The 14,225-nt window shown below is 39.5% G+C and overlaps 1 protein-coding gene across 2 annotated transcripts in view; it reads right to left on the bottom strand.

Annotated features, from left to right (window-relative positions):
• GPC6 (glypican 6) overlaps positions 1–14,225 on the bottom strand; it is a 1,165,513-nt gene that overhangs the window by 107,024 nt on the left and 1,044,264 nt on the right. For both annotated transcript variants that reach the window (XM_064362238.1, XM_064362237.1), the window contains exon 5: positions 13,329–13,459. In XM_064362238.1, coding sequence (XP_064218308.1) covers positions 13,329–13,459 — 131 coding nt within the window. The remainder of the gene's footprint in view (positions 1–13,328; positions 13,460–14,225) is intronic.

Consider the following 14,225-nt stretch of genomic DNA (forward strand, 5'->3'; position numbering starts at 1 on the left):
TTTTTTTGTTGCTCTCCATTTGCTTGGTAAATCTTCTTCCATCCCTTTATTTTGAGTCTATGTGTGTCTTTGCATGTGAGATGGGTCTCCTGAATACAGCACACCAATGGTTCTTGACTTTTTATCCAACTTGCCAATCTTTGTCTTTTGATTGGGGCATTTAGTCTGTTTACATTTAATGTTAATATTGTTATGTGTGAATGATCCTGCCATTTTATTACTGGTTGTTTGCTTTGCCCTTTGGTTGGTGTAATTTCTTCATTGCATTGCTGGTTTTTACCATTTAGTTCTTTTTGCAGTGGCTGGTACTGGTTTTTCCTTTCTGTGTTTAGAGCTTCCTTCAGGAGCTCTTGTAGGGCAGGTCTGGTAGTGACAAAATGTGTCAGCAATTGCTTGTCTGTAAAGGATTTCATTTCTTCATCACTTATGAAACTTAGTTTGGCTGGATATGAAATTCTGTGTTGAAAGTTCTTTTCTTTAAGGATGTTGAATATTGGCCCCCACTCTCTTCTGGCTTGTAGGTTTCTGCCAAGAGATCTGCTGTGAGTCTGATGTGCTTCCCTTTGTGGGTGACCCGACCTTTCTCTTGGCTGCCCTTAGTATTTTTTCCTTTGAGGTGGCCGAATAAGAGGCAGCTCTGGAAAGCAGCTCCCAGCGAGAGAGACACAGAAGCCGAGTGGTCTCCACAATTCCAAACGAGGCACCAGGTTCATTTTTGTGGGTCTAGTTGGACAGTTGCGTGCAACCAACCGGAGGACCGGGGGATCTCCCCCTCTAGGACTTCAGTTCGGATACAGTGCTCCACCCAAGCCCTCTACAACCCACAGAACAGGAGATCTTCACCAGGGTGAAAAGCCTCAGTGAGCTGCATGAACAGGGCAGAACAGCAACTTTGGCCGGTGCAAGGCTGTCAGCATAGATCTAGGCGGAAGCGCTGGCTGACTCCGAGGAAGCCTAAAAGCCGGCGGGATGGAGCTACCTGCCCCACAAAAAGAAGGGAAACTGAACTGCAGGGAAACAGCCCAAAAGTCAGGACAGTCCCCCGCCGCCTCCCCGCCCTGCCCTGCATCGCACAAAGCCCAGAAGCCTAAAAAGCACTCACTTCAGAGTTAGGCATCCAGAACATCAGTTAGAAAGCGACCAGGAACGATTGAGCTCCGCAGGGGGAAGGGAGGCCACCATTACAGATGCTGGTCTAATTTTCCTAAGTAAATAAAAGACGCAGCAGCTCCACTGAATCTGTGGCAGCCCAGCAGCACCTCTGCAGGCAGACAAAAGAAAGGCCGCCTCACCTAGCAGCTACCTGAGATCAAAACTATGTAAATCCAAGAGATGGGAAGAAACCAGCAAGAACAATGAAACCATCAAAAACAAGAATGTCTCTTCCCCACCATGAGTCCATGACTCCTCACCAGCAAGGGAACAAAGCAGGACGGAGAGCGAATTTGACGAATTGACAGTAGCAGGCTTCAGAAGGTGGGTAATAACAAACTTCTCTGAGTTAAAGGAACATGTTCTATCCCAATGCAAAGAAACTAAAAACCTTGAAAAAGGGTTAGACGAAATGCTAACTAGAATAACTAGCTTAGAGAAGAACATAAACGACTTGATGGAGCTGAAAAACACAGCACAAGAACTTCATGAAGCATACACAAGTTTCAAAAGCCAAATAGATCAAGCAGAAGAAAGGATACAGAGATTGAAGATTAAATCAATGAAATAAAATGAGAAGGCAAGAAAAGAGAACAAAGAATGAAAGGAAATGAACAAAGCCTTCAAGAAATATGGGATGACGTGAAAAGACCTAATCTACACCTGATTGGTGTATCAGAAGATGATGGGGAGAATGAATCCAAGCTGGAAAACACTCTTCAGGATATTATCCAGGAGAACTTCCCCAACCTAGGAAGGCAGGCCAACATTCAAATACAGGAAATACAGAGAACACCACCACAGTACTCCTCTAGAAGAGCAACGCCAAGGCACATAATCATCAGGTTCACCAAGCTTGAAACGAAGGACAAAATTAATGTCAGCTTTTCTTAAAAAAAATTAATGTGGCAATTTTCTTTATGGATTGCCTTCTAACAAAACAGTTACTCATCCTTAAATCTTAGAATAATCTCTTCTCTTCTCTAGTCATCCTTTTCCTTCCCTTTCCTCTCATTTTTCTTTTCCCTTTTCTCTTTGCTCCCAGATTCATGCTTTTCTTTTCTTAAAGATTGATTATGATGGTCCCCAGGCCAAGTTCTCTGGCAAACTATGTCCCTGGATGGGTTCAGCATTCTGTTAGGAGAATTTTGGGTTCTACTGAACCAAGTCAAGCCATCAGCTTTAGTTTTGTCCATTTTTCACTGGCCTCAATTTTTAAAAGCCAGCTACTGTGTCAGTTTTAAGGTTTAAAAAATTTACTCTTGATGCTCACACAGCTTGGTTTCAGAATATCTGTCCAATGTATTGCATACTTCTTATAATCTTTTCTACAAAAAAAGAAATTCTTTTCATTTCCATGAGAAGATTTTTTTTTTTCCCTGAAGGATTTGCTTTTCTCAGGCAGCAGAACACCATGATATTTCCTCCCAAATGGTGAGGAAGGAGGAGTTACAAGGAACTTTACAAGGCAAATTTTTGCCTGTGGAGAGGAAATAAACCCTAATCCTCTTGGCCTGACTAAATGATTATTATTTCATAAGCCCTTTGCTTGTAAGGTTTATAGCAGTTCTGTGAGTTCACTTTGCAGAATGTAAGTAAGCATGTAATTTACATCAGACGGGCTCTACCATTCCTTCCACCCACGATTCAGCAAATATTTGTTGAGTGTCACTGTGGCCAAACATAAGTGCTGGGGATATGCCAGTTGGACATGTCCCTGCTCCCAAGAGGGGTTGGACAAGAAATCAGACAATTATTATAGAATGTAAGAAGTGTGACAGAACACCCACAGGGGCAACTCACCCAGGCTGGAACATCTGAGAAATCTTAGAACAGCAGTGGTGTGCTGGACCTGGCTCTTACTGGCTCGGGAAACTACATGTTAAATTTTTAGGAATTTTGTAAGCCAGTAACAACTGTGTTTGACAAACACATTGTTATTAATAATAAACGCATTATTAATAATGTGTTTAGCAAACACAATGGTTATTAAAAATTAAGTTATATAAACTTATGTAAACTATATTAATAACAAAGGTAATATTTATACTAAAACCTCATTACTTTCTAGTTATTTTACTATTATCTATGCTCTTGAGGTTAATCATGTCAGTCGTATCCATAAGGTGGAAATATTAAGTTTGGGTGTGCTACTGTGTTCAGTGACATCATGTGGGTAGTTTGAAATCCAGACAGAGGGAGTAATTACACCACAGAAATGAGCAAACACTACAAATGAGCATGTTTCCTGCACAGATATGGCTCCTTCATATGTTTAAATGTAGGCTGGCTGAGGCAATGACTCCATCAGAACCAAACCAGATCACATATCTCACACAGAATGGAAGTCTTATGAGCTGGGGTAAGGAAGTGTATTTCTGAGACTGGGAAGAGTCCATTGAAATTTCTCTAACACAACACTTCACTGACCATGAAGCACGGTTCTATGGCAGGTGCTCTCCACTTAAGTAGGAAGAAGTCGGAAGGAGATTTTTTTTCAGGAGACCAGGAGAGTACCTTCTCTTGTTCCTAAGAATACACACTGAGTGTTAGAGCTGAATTGTGTTTCAATCATTCATTCTTGAGTAGGCTACATAAAATGTAATCTTCTCATCTTTGGCCCCGAAGTTAAAAGTGAAAGCAAATCTTAAGATAAATCGCCAAAGATTAGAGATAAAGGAGTTTTCCTTTATCATCAAAAGGAGAACGTTTTTGTTTTATCCCTTTTACATGCAAGGAAAGTTAAAACTAGTTTGCTCTGAATGCATGGATGCATACCATATAAATGCATCATAAGTATTTTTTTAAACCTTTGTTTTATTTTATAAAAAAAGATGTGTTTCCTCCTCCCCCTGCCCTGTATCTAGCATCTGAAAAATCTGACCCTGTTATCCAGCAATATAACAAACAGGAATAGAACAAACCCCAACTTTATGTGTGCTAGGTAACGAAGACATCAAAGAATAAATGATGTTTCAAGGTCACTGTTTCTCAGTGGAATGTTGTAAGTGAGAACTGATAGGCAGAATACAAACTGAATTTGAATAAACTAGAGAAAATATTGTGAATCTAGAAATCATTGAGAATATGCTCTTTTTCTTTAGAAACAAAACTAAAGAAGTAGAAATAGAATGTAAAGCTTTATAAATAGTATGGTCATTCACTTTTCTTCTCAGAAATCAGGCAGAAGGGACCAAACCACCTGTCAATAGAGCAGGCCAAGTTTTCTCTCAATGTAAGAATAATGTGGAAATCAGTATTACAGGAAATTCCTCTAAAGCTCTTTGCTGTGGTGGTGTTGGTGTGGCCAACAGGCACAGACTAGAGTTGGATTGCTGACACAGTCTCCAGCACCACCCCTTCCCTTGAGCCTGCTTTCCCCTAAAAGCATTGTTCGTAGACATTTAGAGATCCATCTCCCTTTCTAAGTGATTCCCTGCCATCAAAAATAACACATCAGTGGGTTTAAATGCAGGGATATGGATTGCAAGTCTGATCTGATCTTAGATGCTAAAAGCAACCCCACAGACTATCATAGGTGAGGCAAGACCAAAGAGTCAATGCCCTTTAGAATTTAGGTATCATAGATGTTCTTAATAAGAAGAATTAAAATGCTTAGCCTTTAGGGGTGGTTTTGATTTGACTGATTCCATGCTAAACATTTTACACGGATTATCATCGTACCCTCAGACAACCTTAGTATAGGTACTATAGTCATTCTCATTTTTAATGTGAGTCAATTTATGTAGATAAATAATTTGTCCCAAATCACACAACATAAAACAACTAGATCCCATGTCAGTCTCATGTCGAAATCTGACCTGGTAACTGCTATGCTGTTCTAAAGAATACTAGTCTAACCTCAAGTACATTTTAAGGTATTTCCTATGCCTTAACGTTAGAAGTCTCCCTGGCATTATATTTTCATGTTCTGAATTCAATTCAGCACAATGTACTGTTTTTTCCATGTGTAAAACAATTGTTAGGAAGACTCTTTGCAGAATGTTAGAATGAATAAGATGTAACTCTTGTCCTCAAATAATTCATGATCCTGGGCAGGAGAAAGTAAGTACAAAAATAACCATAACAAAAGGAATAATATGCTCACTGCCTTACAACTGGCATGTGTAATACAGGGGCTCAAAAAAAAAAAAAAAGATAAATGCTACTAGAATAAAAATATATTTATTTGAACTAAATTCTAAACTAATCCTGACATCTGAAAGAAGATATTCTCTCCATCTGAATTCCCAAGATATTATTTATCCCTGAATACTCTGAAAGGAAAAAAAAATCTAGAGAAAAAAGAAAGATCTGGGGATGCTGGAAAAGGAAAGCTGTAATAATCAGCAAAGCAATAATGTTCATAAAACTATAAACTCTTAGAGCTGGCAGGGGACATTTACATTAACCCTTCCTTTTACAGTTGAGGAAACTAAGCCCCAATAGCTAGAGACAGAAGTTATTACATTCTCTGTTCTGTTCTCTTATGGGTTTTTTTTTTTTCCATCTTCATTTGAACTGTAGATTCGGGAAAACTGTCTAGACAAAATTAAGTCCCTGAAGGCTGTCCTGCTCATCTTTAATGGGCTCTACCCTCGTTGGTAGTAAGTATTAATTGAATGGATGGTTTCAATTGGAATGTAATAAGTCTTCCTTCTTAATTTAGATTATATCTGACAAAGCAATCTTTTCCTAGATTAGATTTGAAATTATTCCGAATATAGTTAAATGATATCTAGTGAGATCAGTTTCATCTTCCCTGATAGGATAGGAAGGAGGTTATCAACACATCTGAAATTCAAAGGCAGAGATTCAAGATTTTTCTCCATTCCCTTGGGGAATTTCCATAAACCTGCAAAGTTCTGAACTGCTTTGATTTGGGTGGGTAACTGGGGCGGTGAAAGGTGGTGAAATAATGAAGGCTCTTCCCTGCCTTTGATGAAGATTGAAATTGGTGAATGTAGTAAGCTTGGTTGGGGCTTGAAGCACTAACAACTACGTTTCTCATCAGTAGGTTCCCTATGGTATGTTGTGGGCAATAGTCCTCCCTTAGATGGCTGGCTCCTCAAAGGCTCACATCTATCTGGTGCTGGTGGGAGGGTAATTATGGAGGTAACAGCATGGCATGCTGGGTAAGTCTTTCTCTTTGAATCTGACAGATCTGGGCTGCAATCCAGTTCTGCCACTTGTTTGTTACATGACCTCAGGCTCTCTACTTAATCTCTCTAGACTTAACATTTCTTACCTGTATAACAAAGACATGAATGCTCTTTACAAGAGTGCAGTGAGGCTTTGAAATAAATACATAAGGCATCTAGAAAGACCAAGATGTCACCAGAGCCAGGACTCTGTTTTGTTCTCTGTATTAGTCCATTTTTTCACTGCTGTCAAGAACTGCCCAGGACTGGGTAGTTATAAAGAAAAGAGATTTAATTGACTCACAGCTCTCCATGGCTGCGGATGCCTCAGGAAACTTAAAATCATGGCAGAAGGAGAAGTAGGCATGTTTTATATGGCGGTGGGTGAGAGAGAGTGTGTGAAGGAGGAACTGTCAAACATATAACCATTGGATCTTGTGAAAACTCACTCACTATCAAGAGAACGGCATGGGGAACCATTGGATCTTGTGAAAACTCACTCACTATCAAGAGAATGGCATGGGGAAAACTGCTCCAATGAGCCAGTCACCTCCCACCAGTTCCCTCCCTTGACATGTGGGGAACATGGGGATTGCAATTCAGAGATGACATTTGGGTGGGGTCACAGAGCCAAAGCGTGTCATTCTCTATTGCACTCCTTGTGCCTGGTACTTGGTAGGGTATTTGTTGAGAAGATACAGCAAATGTTCAACCAATGGTAACTATGGTTGGCACTGTTACTAGGAGATTCTTTCCCCAAAAGGAAATCAGGGAAGTTTTAATATGCACTTGCTCCCGGTCTTTAAAAATGTATACGTACATATAATATTGTACAAAAGGTATACAAATGAAGTTTGAAATGAGAGTCATGTTATTACAAAAATATTCTAGCTTGGTTATACAACTGGGCATAGCCTATGTATATTTTGGAAATAATCTCAATATGCCTCATCCCTAATAGCTTCCTTGTGTGCTAAATAGGAGAGAAAACGGATCTGACAGTCCGCATAAAAACAGATCTGAGACAAGACTGGAGAATGAACATCCATGGTGAGATAAATATTTTCATTTGTCTGTAAATCTCACTTATTTATGATCTCCATTATTAGGCAGAAAAAGATTAGCTGTTCCTTCTTCTAGAGATGATGTGAGAGTTTGGGAAAAGAGATATCCCATCTGGAACTGTGGTGTGTTCACCTTTGGCCTTCAGATACATATGAGAGAAACAACAATTTTATATCATGTACTATTAGAACCCTAGGAGAGGTTGGAAGCAATGAATGACAGGGCTGGATAAGAGAAATATTTAATTAGAATGTATCTCATGGAAGTACTAGGCATAGTTGTAAAGGGAATCAGGCAGAGAGACAGGGAGCTTGGGTCCTCCTGGCTTTGCTACCTTTTCCTTACCTTCGCATGCAAGTTTTGCTGAAGGCTGTTGAACTTTCTCCTAATACCTAATCTATTCAACAAATATTTTCTGAACCTCGCCCTTGTGTGAGATGGACTCAGTAGGCACTGGCATTATTACAATGTATCGATTAGCGAGATGGGCTTTGGAATCAGATGCTCTTCTATGCTTTGCACTGTGAGACCTTGGTAAGTCACCTAACTTTTCTGTCTTGGAAAATGACTTTTCTTTGCAAAATAGGGAGCTCTATCTCATCACAAGCACTATTATAAATATTGTATAATAGAAACCACATAAAAGCATTTAGTACTGTCCCTGGCAGTAAGCACTGAACAAATATGAGTTGGCAGTTATAAATATTGTTGCTTTTCTCAAAGAGGCTCTGCGAATGACTTCCGATAGTAACTGCTTTAATAAATGATTTCCAAAGGAGAAGTTGCCGATCATATCCTGGAGGAAAAAGTTATTTTAATTTCTAAACTTTACAATCCTCAGAATGTCTGGCCCCCTTAGGAGCTAGCTTCTGGCCTCACCTGGAGCTTGCCTCTCAGAAGTTAACCACATTTCTGGTTATGTAAATACTCAGCCTTGGTCTAGAATTCCAGAACTTCGAATGTGATGAGACGGTTTATCAACAGTGTCTCAGGGTTTCTTTGAAAAAAAAGATAAGTTCAACCACTCAGTTCTTAGCTAGAATATAGATTTTAGACTCTACTTCATGTGTATTATAATTTCACGTATATGGAAAATGAAACTACATTTCTAAGTTTAAAAGTAAATTCCATTCCGTTGATGAAATAAAATCTCTTTTCAGAATACATCTGTTCCACCAGCAAATTCTGATGGTGTTTCCCATGGAATTTGTCCAAATTCCAACCACCTTTACCACTCCATGATATTTAAAGATGGCTTTAGCTCTTCCTTAACTCCATCTTCCATAGCAGACTCCTGGCTTCCTTTCCCTCTTTCCTGAAGAATCTGGCTGTTTTCTTCTCCCTCTCCTCTTCGTTAATTCCTTGCATCCTCTATTCTCTGTGCCAGCCCTACCAGACACACTATTTTGTTTCTACCGTGTTTTGACCCTTCGTCCTGTATCCTTTCATGTGAGTGGACTCTTAAATGCCCTGTATAATCTCTCTCTCTCTTTTTTTTTTTTTTTTTGAGATGGAGTCTTGCTCTCTCAACTAGGGTGGAGTGCAGTAGCATGATCTTGGCTCACTGCAACCTCTGCCTCCTAGGTTCAAGTGATTCTCCTGAGTATCAGGAGGCCTCAGCCTCCTGAGTAGCTGGGATTAACAGGCATATGCCACCATGCCCGGCTAATTTTTGCATTTTTAGTAGCAGTTTCACCATATTGGCCAGGCTGGTCTCAAACTCCTGACCTCCAGTGTTCTGCCTGCCTGGGCCTCCCAAAGAGATGGGATTACAGGCATGAACCACCATGCCTTGCTGCCCCCCCCAATATTATTTCTATTCTTAATTTAACATTTCTTACAAAGATATGTGTCATATTAAAGTACATTCATTTTTAACAGAAATACTGTAATAATGTAGTTGAAAAAATTCCACAACTATGTCTGATTTACATTCTGGTAACAAACAGCCCATCTGACCTCTTGAAAAATTTTTAATGAATACTTGACCCGAACTATAGTTAATAACAATGTATTGTATATTTGAAAATTGCTGAGAGAGTAGATTTTAAGTGTTCTCACCAAAAATAGAATAATAAATATGTGAGGGACAATGCATTTGTTAATTAGCTTGATTTAACCGTTTGTCAATATATACGTATTTCAAAACAGTCTTGTAATATCATATGCATATACAATTTTATTTGTCAATTAAAAATAAATTTAAAGAAGATATTCATTTAGTTAGCCCATTCTTTAAAATGGGCCAAGTTACTTTTTCTTTTCTTTTTTTTTGTCGTTCTAGAGCTAGGGTCTCACCCTGTTGCCTAGGCTGGAGTGCAGAGGCGTAATTATAGCTCACACAGCCTCAACCTCTCTGGCTCAAGTGATCCTTCTGCCTCAGCCTCCCAAGAAGCTAGGACTACAGGCTCATACCACCGTGCCAGGCTAATTTTTATTTTTTGTAGAGATGGGAATCTCTCTGTGTTGCCCAGGCTGCTTTTGAACTCTTGGACTCAAGTGATCCTCCTGCCTTGGCCTCCCAAAATGCCGGAATACACCCAAGAGCCACCACACCTTGTCTCTCTTTTTTTAAATTAGTAGTTTTTATTACTTCACTAACAATTTCTTAAATGAAACTGTTTTTATGCCACTGACTTGATTCATACTAAGCTACCAGCCTTGTTTTTGTGCCATCAATACAAATGTCAACATAGCGGGGAAGGGCAAATCCTGTCTGTATTATCATAAAGAATACTTTTGATTTCTCAGACAACTCAAAATGGTCATGGAGGCCCCTAGAGCACCGTGAACCCCAACTTGAGAACTGTCATTTTAATTTGCAAAGGTATTCCACAAAATCATATTATTTCTTCTTTATATTTAGCCATTTTATAGATGAGGATGGAGCACTAAGGGATATTTCAACACTTAGTATACATTAAGAACTTAAAAGTCTTTGTGATATCAATGAGTACACTAGACATACCTAAAATCCAGGTCCCATGATATCTGGTCCTGTGTTCCTTTATTAAAGATTTATTTATTTTTCTAGGTTTGGATGGACATAGGGAACCAACGGCAACGTAAAGGAGGAAGGTCTAACTTTCTAACCTCCAACTGTGCCAGAACTCCGTCAATTTGTATGACAGTGAGTGACATTAGTTACCCTGACTTGTTACACTACGAAACTTTGTGGGTGTGATTTCAGGCACTGGATTCAATATACACAGACTACATTCTCAGAAATAACATTTTTTAAACTTGAAGCTGGCCTCCCAGTCTTATCCCCATGTGAACAGGGCAACTCTCTTGAGAAAGGAGCTCTTTTAATTTTAAGTGAAGAAATGTAACTCCTCAAAGAAAGCAGGGCGCAGGAGGGAAATGACCGGCCACATGGTAGACGCAAGACAGACTGGTTGAGGACAAATAGTGTAACTATTACAGAAGTGGTTGCTTTTCTTTATCTTTTTTTTTTTTCTTTTTAACCTTTAAGCTCTTTTGGACTTGAGAAAACATGGTTTCTTTGCTTGAAATGGGTCCATTTCTTAACAGTTGTTTGCAGCTCACTCACTGGTGTATTTTATTTTTTTTTCTTTACTATGCATTCAACAAGCATCTGCCTATAATTTCTATATGCCAAGTGCTGGGCTGTGCTCTAGCTACACAGCTGGGATCCTGGCCACTCACGGAGCTTCAGATGAGTGAAGTCGGGAGAAGACTGGTAGGAAACCGATACCAAACAAATACATATATAATAGATGCGGTGACAGATTTCTGTGACAGAGAATCGCAAGATGGACCTACTGAAAGATCAGAGGAGTGAAAGCCTTACAGGACAAAGAAGCTACAAGTATAGTCAAAGAACTGAAAGAGAGACTACGTGGCTGAACAAGTAAACAAAAGGGCCACTGGTGTGAAACAAGGTTAGATGATAGGCAGGGGCCAGATAATGCAAAATCTTGCAGGAGGTTTATTCCATTCTAAGTACAAAAGAAGTAACTGAAAGGCAAAGTGGGGGACTGGGGACATGGGGGGAGGTGGGGTGTGGTGCATGACCATATTGATGTTGTAGAAATACTTTGGCTACTGGATGAAGAACAAATTTGAGGGGGTTCCAGAGTGGAAGCCAGAACACTAGTGAGGAAGCTGTTGTTTTTAGAGGAACTAAGGTTCCTCGAAAAAATATATATAATCAATGGTAGAAACTTCCTGTTCGAATACGTCCAGGCACTGGGGGAGGAGAAGCTTCTTCCAATTACTTATTATTGTCTGGTGCTATGTTATGTTAATTAATTTACGTAATCGCTGATCTGTTAGGTATCTGTCTCTCCTCTTAGAAAGTAAGCGTACTGAGGACAGGAATGGTGCCTTGTTCACTCCTGTATCTGCAGTACAGAGCACTGTCTGCCACATGGATTCTCAATAAATACGTGCTGAATGAATGAATGAATGGAATGAAAAGAGTAAAAAGGAATACCTGACTTGGAAAATGTAGGCACACACACCAATGGAAACAGACACCTACTTGTAAGAAGTTGTGATGGTCTCAAACTGCAGATAATTTTGTCCATGTGTTCCTCATGTCCTATTCTCTAGAGCTGTTTTTAACATTAGCAATCTTAGCACCTGATTACTTGAGCACCAACGGGATACAGTATCTCTCAAAATAACACTAATTGGTTTCTAGGCAATAGATTTGAGAGGACTGGATGATTGCTATTTTTTTCCACAGGAAAGAAAGAAAATGGCCTTTCATGGAAACCCCAAATGTGCTATTTCCCCAACAGATGATGGTAATTTGGAGAATCCTCCTTTATACAGGCTACCCTGAGTTCATTAAAACCCCAAAAAAGGCCTCTGAAACTCTCAGATCCATCTCCCAGGGAGAAAAAGGGACCCAGGCCAGATTCTTTCTTCCCCTTCATCCTACCAGTTCACTCTGAAAGGCCCAAATCTATTGGGTTCATGCTTAGCCAAGGAGACCTGGTAGGAATCTGTGGCTCTTTTTTTTCTGCTCTGCCAGGTCTCCCTACCACCTGTCCCCTCCTCCATGATTTTATTTGAAATCTCTTTCACAAAGGATTTTAAAAATTAAAGAAAACTAATCATGCAACACTTTCCCTGACATATTTTAGTGCAAATGACTTTCACTTAAAATGCAATCACTCAGTCACCAGGTTTAAAGGACTGATAGAGATTTGGTTAGTGTTGAAACTAACTGTCATGAAACACTAACCAAATCTGTATCAGTCCTTGTGCAGTCATCACTATGGGAGAAAGAAGCTGATGAAGGAAGAGGCGAGAGACCTGCTGCAAACGTCTCAGTTTTGCTTAAGGTGGGTCCTGTTTATCTTCAACTGAGTGGAGACAAATAAAAACTGTGCACCTGGCATACGTGTTCTGCAGCTGCAAACGCAGAAGCTCTGTCTCATATGATTCATGAAAACGTGCTACTTTTTTTCTTTTCGTGTGTGCTTGACTTCATACAAAGACGCATTTTCCCCTGAAGATTCATTAATGAAAGTTACACTGTAGTCTTAAAAGGAAGTCAGATGGGATGTTTAATTATTTACAATTGAAAATATAGAACATGTGCCTGGTTTCCACACAGCCAAAGATATAATTAGAAGTTACTAAAGAGAGAACAAGGTGAGGGTGTGCAGACATTTCAAACATTAAAAGAAAATTCCCCCAAATTGATCACAAATGTGAGGGATTGGTCAATATACTTGGGGCTCTCTGAAACTTTTTGGCAGCCCATAATTTCTTCGTGATTGAGTAGCTGCAAGCTAAAAAATTGCTTCCCTTCTCAATGCCATTTTGTTAGACATTTTTAATGAAGTAGCAAATTTGTGGCTCAATAGGAAAAGCTCACTGACAGCATTTTAGAATTTATAAGCCCAGCCGACATATCTAGTTACTTCGTTTTTAGGTTACCACACCTGTATAACGTACATGCATTGGTAGATATATTACTAATGCAAATACCTTTGCAGACACCTGCATGCTGTTTTCTTGCATGTTCATAATGGCTTCAGAAATCTTGACATCTATGGGGTCCATGACTGACTCAATGTTGAATGGTCCCTCCAGTCGCTCTGCCACCAAGAGCATTGCATCTGTTAAAATACAGGAACATGATTTATTTATGAACTGGGAGCTCCAAGTTCTCGACCTGTGTTTAAACGTTGTTAAAACAACTGGATGAAAAATAACCGTGCATTCACATTTTTAAGTTTGCTTTCATATAGTCCAAAATGAAATAGATGACTGAATCTTATGAACGTATTTTGTTTGAAGATTCAAAATTATTTTATATGTCTAGAACCAGGGCTGAACATAAGAAAATTAGTCCAAATGCAGAATGTTGAATATATCTAATGATTCCACACGAAGTAAAAACAGTATTAGTTCAAGGATCAACTGCATTTAGAAAATGAGGTCCCACCTATCTTCTTCTGGAGGCTGGGGAAAACTGAGAATAGGAGGGAAGAAGTGCTGACTTGTGAATTTGTACGCATAAATGTCAAGACCCCATTGAAGCATATCTACCTGTGTGAAGCATTTTTGGCTCTCTCAAGGTATATAGACCTGTCTGGGTGTGATCACACTATGCAGCATTCTCTGAATGCTATACTTTTCATTCATTGCGGTGCTGTTTACAATAGTACAGACCTGGAACCAACCCAAATGCCCATCAATGATAGACTGGATAAAGAAACTATGGCACATATACACCATGGAATACTACGAAGCCATAAAAACAGATGTGTTCCTGTCCTTTGTAGGGACATGGATGAATCTGGAAGCCATCATTCTCAGCAAACCAACATAAGAACAGAAAACTAAACACCGCATGTTCTCCCTCATAAGTGAGTGCATGGG

The sequence above is a fragment of the Aotus nancymaae genome, unplaced genomic scaffold (genome assembly GCF_030222135.1).
Source record: "Aotus nancymaae isolate 86718 unplaced genomic scaffold, 86718_ANA_hifiasm-v0.15.2.pri h1tg000048l, whole genome shotgun sequence".
NCBI lineage: Eukaryota > Metazoa > Chordata > Mammalia > Primates > Aotidae > Aotus > Aotus nancymaae.